The sequence below is a fragment of the Ammodytes marinus genome (assembly GCF_949987685.1).
Source record: "Ammodytes marinus genome assembly, contig: scaffold_134, whole genome shotgun sequence".
Taxonomy (NCBI): domain Eukaryota; kingdom Metazoa; phylum Chordata; class Actinopteri; order Uranoscopiformes; family Ammodytidae; genus Ammodytes; species Ammodytes marinus.
Genome location: NW_027648564.1, coordinates 52501 through 59512, shown reverse-complemented (window position 1 = coordinate 59512; position 7012 = coordinate 52501). Strand labels below are relative to the sequence as shown.

The following is a 7012-nucleotide window of genomic DNA, read 5'->3' as shown; positions in this document are numbered from 1 at the left end:
AAAATGCTCAGGGGGTTCACGTACTTTCGTGCAGCACTGTAGACGTTTTGCATTTTTATAGTAGGTAGATCATCTTGACTTGGTCATTTTAAAAGTAGCTCACAAGCTGAAAAAGTGTGGTCACCCCTGCACTAGGCCATCCTTTGTGGTCACCCCTGCACTAGGCCATCCTTTGTGGTCACCCCTGCACTAGGCCATCCTTTGTGGTCACCCCTGCTCTAGGCCATCCTTTGTGGTCACCCCTGCTCTAGGCCATCCTTTGTGGTCACCCCTGCACTAGGCCATCCTTTGTGGTCACCCCTGCACTAGGCCATCCTTTGTGGTCACCCCTGCACTAGGCCATCCTTTGATTGAGTCGACAGCCCAACACACTTCACCACAGCCGCCCTTTAAAGTTGAAACATAAATACGTTCTCCTGCTCATGAAATAAAGACATCCAGAGATATTGCTGCAATCATGTTTATTGAGAAGAAAAGAGTCACATTTCTTACATGATAGTTTACATGTTGCATTGCTCTCTCTCATTCAGCTCAGTTAACTTCACAGTGCTGCAGTGATTAGGATTAAGGTTAAGAGCAGTAGTGTTAAAGGAAACTAAAAGTGTGGATGGATTTCATAGAGGAATCTGTGTTACATGCTGTGGAGCAGATGCCCGCTGAAGGTGGTGTGGTGATTGTGATTATCGAACACTTGTGTGTTTGCCCACAGACGCAGAAACACAGTGTCTCCAGCCTCCAGGATCAGTGTAACGCTCTGGGAGACAGATGTGTACTGACCGCTGGTTGGCTGGTCCCAGGCGATGTAAGTGTACTCAGAGTTCTTGATCAGAGAAACACCTGTAGGATGATCACTGCCTCGTAGACCAACGTTCCACTGGAAGTGATAGACCCCTTTCACCGGCGCAGTGAAAACACCTGTTGGAGATTCATTTTAGGGTTATAAAAAGTTAAAAAATAATAATAATAACATATGTCAAACAGACCATCAAAGTACGCTGTGAGGGTGACTATGTAGGATATGCCTCATAAAACAAAGTATTGGGCATAGGGGAACACTGAAAGCATTAAAAATGCCCCAAATACTATAAAAAATATATTTTTTTAAAGAAAACCAAGTATTGAGTCACAAAATCCCTCTCAATGATCACTTCCCCACCAGAATGTGTGGTGGTAGTTTGTGTGTGTGTGGAGCTAGGTCTGAATCTCCTTTTCACAAAACACACCAGCCACCACCACCCAGTCTAATGTGATTATTTTTTGTAACATTTTTAAAATACAAATGTATTGGCAGCCAATACCGCCTATTCAGTTAATAAATATAACTTTATTTATTAAGTTTATCTTTGCCATAGTTTTTCATTTAAAGTATTCATCGGCGGAGTAAGGGAGCTCTCAGTACTTTGAAGTTGACAGACAGCAGAGTGGCTCTAAAATATTTCCATTACATTTTTTGCATATAGCCAATTAACTTCAACTCTCCTAAAAAAAGTGTTTCCTCTCAGACAACATTATTTAAATAACTAATTATTTTTATTTATTTATTTAACCTTTATTTACCCAGGCAAGCAAATTAAGAACAACATTCTTATTTTCAAGTGCAGCCTAATTATGAAAGATATATTGTATTATTTTTCTTTGATGGTGGATTCTTCCAGTATTTCTTTGTGTGGAGTCTCTAGTGACCCCAGTGGGCGGTCCATGTGTGTTAAATACATCGGTAGGATGAGGCTAAAGAGTGAAATGTATGTATTGGTAAAAATTCCAAATACCTGTCTGTTGACTTAATGCATTTCCAATGTTTGTGAGGACATTCCTGAAGATCAGAGTAGTGGGTTCCTTTAAGGGTCCCAAGATTTTTTCGCCATCAGTCACCAGAGAGGCGGAGAAAGCCACCACTGAGAGAGAGAGAGAGAGAGAGAGAGAGAGAGAGAGAGAGAGAGAGGGAGAGAGAGAGAGAGAGAGAGGGAGAGAGAGAGAGAGAGAGGGAGAGAGAGAGAGAGAGAGAGAGGGAGGGAGAGAGAGAGGGAGAGAGAGAGAGAGAGGGAGAGAAGACAAATCAGAAACAAACCTACCTCACCCATTGGAACACTAAAACACAAACACAGAGCAAAATTATTTTCAGTTTATTAATCTGAATGTAGAGCATGTCACGATGTGTAAGGTGGCCGCCTATATGAACGGACCGAGGGCTGAGAACTACGCTACTGATCAGATAAATGATCGGTCAAACGTAAAATCATCAGGAAATGATAAAAACATCCCGATGGAGATTTCTATGGAGTGATTTTGCTTCAAACTGTACAGGGACGCGTGTGACAGTGACACTCTTTCTTCAGTCGGAGCTGCAGCGTAGAGTGAAAACAAACTCGGGTAGGTCTAACCACCTATCCAGCAGGTTAGACCCACGGCGTATGTTGCCGCAGTAACTGACTCTCGGTTGCACTGAACCTGCTACCTGAAACGGAAAACCCAGAGTTTCCACCAACTCAGAGCGAACAAACTCTGGGTTGCCTCAAAACCAGCTACCTGAAACAGGCCCCAGATATGAAGCACTTTAGTGTAGACTCATAACTCATGAACCGTGAGGCACAGATATACATTCAGTCTACACAGCTACAGGTTTGAACACTGCCATTTGCTTTGACTGTAGATTGAACTGCAACCAAATCCCCTATTCACACAGTAACAGTTTGGCCACCATGGTTAAAGTTAGTAACATGAAATGTATGCTGTGAATCTGTCAGCAGCAGAAGCAGCTTTCAACACACACATGTTCTACTATCTGTCACAGACCTGGACATGAGTTTTCAATGTATTAAAACAGGAAAGGACCACATACATAGTCACTCAGTCACAATTCTATCTGTAAGAGCCATTTACCCCTTTCCTTGTTGTTTGTATTGTGCTGTACTACACCCTATTCGACCGCCTGGTGGCGGGGCTGAACCGGATGCAAGTCTATTAATTAGACGCACTCACTAGCCAGGTGCTTGATGCCGGAAGGCAAATTGTTTTCGACCGTGCTAGGGAGCCAACAGCCACAACAGTGTATTGTCTAATGTTCAAGTCGTACTTTAATTATATATGTAAATAAACGATGCATTATACATTATTGGAACGAGTGGACATTACGTACGTTACCAAACTGATAACTAGAGGCTAGGCACGCGTCAGACACCAAAACGACATGCAACCTAGTGGCAAATGGTAAGCCACTACACTATCCTATAGGATATTAGATATATATGTTCTTAATGTAATTCATTCTCTGATTAAATCACATCACTTTACCTTCATTCTGTTTCACCAGCTCAGTCAGCAGAGCACAGAGACCCGGTGGACAATCTCCCTCCACCACGTCCTTCAGAAGCATCTGCATGGCGGCCATGTTGCTTCTCTGTTCCTCTGTCAGATGAACTGTGCCAGTGTTCACCTGAGTGACACTTATATAGAAGGGAGAACCAGACATGTACAAACCTCTGTTTACTTTCACACGGCAGAGTTTTGCCTTTAGTGATTTCTGACAGAATTCCAACCACTCCTCCATTATAGATTTGACGTGAGACAACTCAACAATACTGGGAATAAACTGTTTACTGTCACACGGTAGAGTTTTGCCTTCAGGGATTTCTGGCAGAAGACACATGAAGCAATAACTCAGGCATTAATTATAATGTATTTTCTCAGACTCTAGCACTTTGATCGACCGATTCTTGCAACAGACACATCATTGATTGTCAGCCATACTGTTGGCATAGGCCATCCTACCACCCACACACTGTTGGCATAGGCCATCCTACCAACCACATACTGTTGGCATAGGCCATCCTACCAACCACATACTGTTGCCATAGGCCATCTTACCACCCACACACTGTTTGGCTTCTGGCAGAAACCACTGAAACTAAACTGCCTCTGTTCTCTCCCACCGCCTGTACGTTACGTTTCTTTATTAGGCAATTTACACGAGGCACATTGAAATTTTTCTTTTCTCATCTCCCCTCTCAAGTTCCCACACTCCAGAGGGGGTCCTCACACAGGGTCAGCCATAGTACAGACAGACAGACAGACAGACAGACAGACACACTCCAAAGGGGGTCCTCACACAGAGTCAGATAAAATAGCAGCCACGACTAGTTTTACTATTAACACCCTCCTGTCCGGTGCCAGGGATCGAACCAGAGACCTCATGGTTACTGGGAGGAACCAGAGACCTCATGGTTACTGGGAGGGACCAGAGACCTTATGGTTACAGGGAGGAGGAACCAGAGACCTCATGGTTACTGGGAGGAACCAGAGACCTCATGGTTACTGGGAGGAACCAGAGACCTCATGGTTACTGGGAGGAGGAACCAGAGACCTCATGGTTACTGGGAGGAACCAGAGACCTCATGGTTACTGGGAGGAACCAGAGACCTCATGGTTACTGGGAGGAACCAGAGACCTCATGGTTACTGGGAGGAGGAACCAGAGACCTCATGGTTACTGGGAGGAGGAACCAGAGACCTCATGGTTACTGGGAGGAACCAGAGACCTCATGGTTACTGGGAGGAGGAACCAGAGACCTCATGGTTACTGGGAGGAGGAACCAGAGACCTCATGGTTACTGGGAGGAACCAGAGACCTCATGGTTACTGGGAGGAACCAGAGACCTCATGGTTACTGGGAGGAACCAGAGACCTCATGGTTACTGGGAGGAACCAGAGACCTCATGGTTACTGGGAGGAGGAACCAGAGACCTCATGGTTACTGGGAGGAGGAACCAGAGACCTCATGGTTACTGGGAGGAGGAACCAGAGACCTCATGGTTACTGGGAGGAACCAGAGACCTCATGGTTACTGGGAGGAGGAACCAGAGACCTCATGGTTACTGGGAGGAGGAACCAGAGACCTCATGGTTACTGGGAGGAGGAACCAGAGACCTCATGGTTACTGGGAGGAACCAGAGACCTCATGGTTACTGGGAGGAGGAACCAGAGACCTCATGGTTACTGGGAGGAACCAGAGACCTCATGGTTACTGGGAGGAGGAACCAGAGACCTCATGGTTACTGGAAGGAGGAACCAGAGACCTCATGGTTACTGGGAGGAGGAACCAGAGACCTCATGGTTACTGGGAGGAGGAACCAGAGATCTCATGGTTACTGGGAGGAGGAACCAGAGACCTCATGGTTACTGGGAGGAGGAACCAGAGACCTCATGGTTACTGGGAGGAACCCTTACCTTGAGGCCATCCTACCATACCTATGCACTGTATATACACTCACCGGCCACTTTATTAGGTACAGCGGTTAATTTTCTTGTTAACACATATAACTAACAACCAATCACATGTCAGCAGCTCAAGTCATTTAGGCATGTAGACCTGGATGGGACAACTTAATGAGGTTGAAACCGAGCAACAGAATGCGGAAGAAAGAGGTTTTAAGTGACTTTGAACATGGCAGGAGGGCTGGTATGAGTATTTCAGAAACTGCTGATCTGCTGGGATTTTCACTAGCGAAAATGCCTTGTTGAAGTCAGAGGTCAGTGGAGGATGGGCAGACTGGTTCGAGATGATAGAAAGACAACAGTAACTCAAATAACCACTCGTTACAACCAGGGTATGCAGAATACCATCTCTGAACGCAAAACACGACCAACCTTGAAGCAGATGGGCTACAGCAGCAGAAGACCCCACCGGGTGCCACTCCTGTCAGCTGAAAACAGGAAACTGAGGCTACAACTCTCACAGGATCACCAATATTAAACAATAGAAGATTGGAAAAATCTTTCCTGGTCTGATGAGTCTCGATTTCAGTTGTGACATTCAGATGGTCAGAATTTGGCTTAAACAACATGAAAGCAAGGTAAGGCAAGTTTATTTATATAGCGCAATTCAGACACAAGGCCACTCAAAGTGCTTTACAGGGGCATGACATACATCAAGATTAAAATACAAGTATAGAATAGACATTAGAAAAGCAAATGAAAAATATTAATAGAAATAAAACAATTAAATTAAACAAAGATGACAGATTAAAATGGAAACAGAAAAGTCTTCAGACTCGATTTAAAGGAGCTGAGGGTTGCAGCAGACCTCAAGTTCTCTGGGAGTTTGTTCCAGAGATTTGGTGCATAAAAACTAAAAGCTGCTTCTCCTTGTTTAGTCCTAACTCTTGGGACTGTAAGTAGACCTGTCCCAGGCGACCTAAGGGCTCTGGACGGTTCATAACGTATCAGCAGATCAGTGATGTATTTTGGCCCTAAACCATTTAGTGCTTTATAAACCAACATCAGAATTTTGAAATCAATTCTTTGAGTGACAGGAAGCCAGTGTAAAGACCTCAGAACTGGGGTAATGTGATCCACTTTTTTGGTTCTAGTGAGGACTCGAGCAGCAGCGTTCTGAATTAGCTGAAGCTGTCTGATTGATTTTTTTGGAAGGCCTGCAAGGACACTGTTACAGTAGTCAAGTCTACTAAAGATAAATGCATGGTCCATCCTGTCATGCACCTGTCATGCACCATCAACCATGCCACCTTCAAATTCACTTAAACCCCCTTTCTTCCCCATTCTGTTGCTAAGTTTGAATTTCATCACGTTGTCTTGATCACGTCTACATGCATAAATGCATTGAGTTGCTGCCATGTGATTGGCTGATTAGCTATTTGTTTTTACAAACAATGAATGTGGTGCAGTTTGAGAGGAAAATGAAGAGGCTAATTCCACCATGTCCTATGTGAGCTGGTTAGTACATGGAAGCTGTTGAAGAACACATTTTAGTTGTTTTTATTAAAATACATGTATTATGCCACATATTATTATTATCATTATTTACCTGGCCAAGTCAACATGGATATGCTTATGATAGACTGTATGCATAACATATTGTATTGACTGTAAGTAATACTTGTTCTACACTATCCCAATCCATCCAGGAGCACATTCTCCCTTGTAATGCAGGAAACACCCTGATCTGGCAACTCAACAATACTGGGAATAAACTGTTTACTTTCACACGGTAGAGTTTT

General features: G+C 44.2%; 1 protein-coding gene across 1 annotated transcript; it reads right to left on the bottom strand.

Moving 5' to 3' along the window:
- Positions 1-444: 444 nt before the first annotated feature.
- LOC307270365 (complement C1q-like protein 3) lies at positions 445-3568 on the bottom strand. The gene is made up of 3 exons (XM_080054252.1): positions 3292-3568; positions 1770-1895; positions 445-915 (listed from the first exon to the last, which is right to left on the bottom strand). Exons 1-3 carry the CDS (start codon positions 3545-3547, stop codon positions 632-634), a joined length of 666 nt encoding a protein of 221 aa, XP_079910378.1. The 5' UTR covers positions 3548-3568; the 3' UTR covers positions 445-631.
- Between the last annotated feature and the right edge of the window lie 3444 nt (positions 3569-7012).

Excerpts from the sequence above, each read along its gene's own strand:
- LOC307270365 (XM_080054252.1), bottom strand. The coding sequence starts at position 3,547 with ATGGAGGAGTGGTTGGAATTCTGTCAGAAATCACTAAAGGCAAAACTC. Across the intron at positions 1,896-3,291 it reads GCTGGTGAAACAGAATGAAG|TGGTGGCTTTCTCCGCCTCT; the intron begins GTAAAGTGATGT and ends TCTCTCTCTCAG. Across the intron at positions 916-1,769 it reads TGCATTAAGTCAACAGACAG|GTGTTTTCACTGCGCCGGTG; the intron begins GTATTTGGAATT and ends AATCTCCAACAG.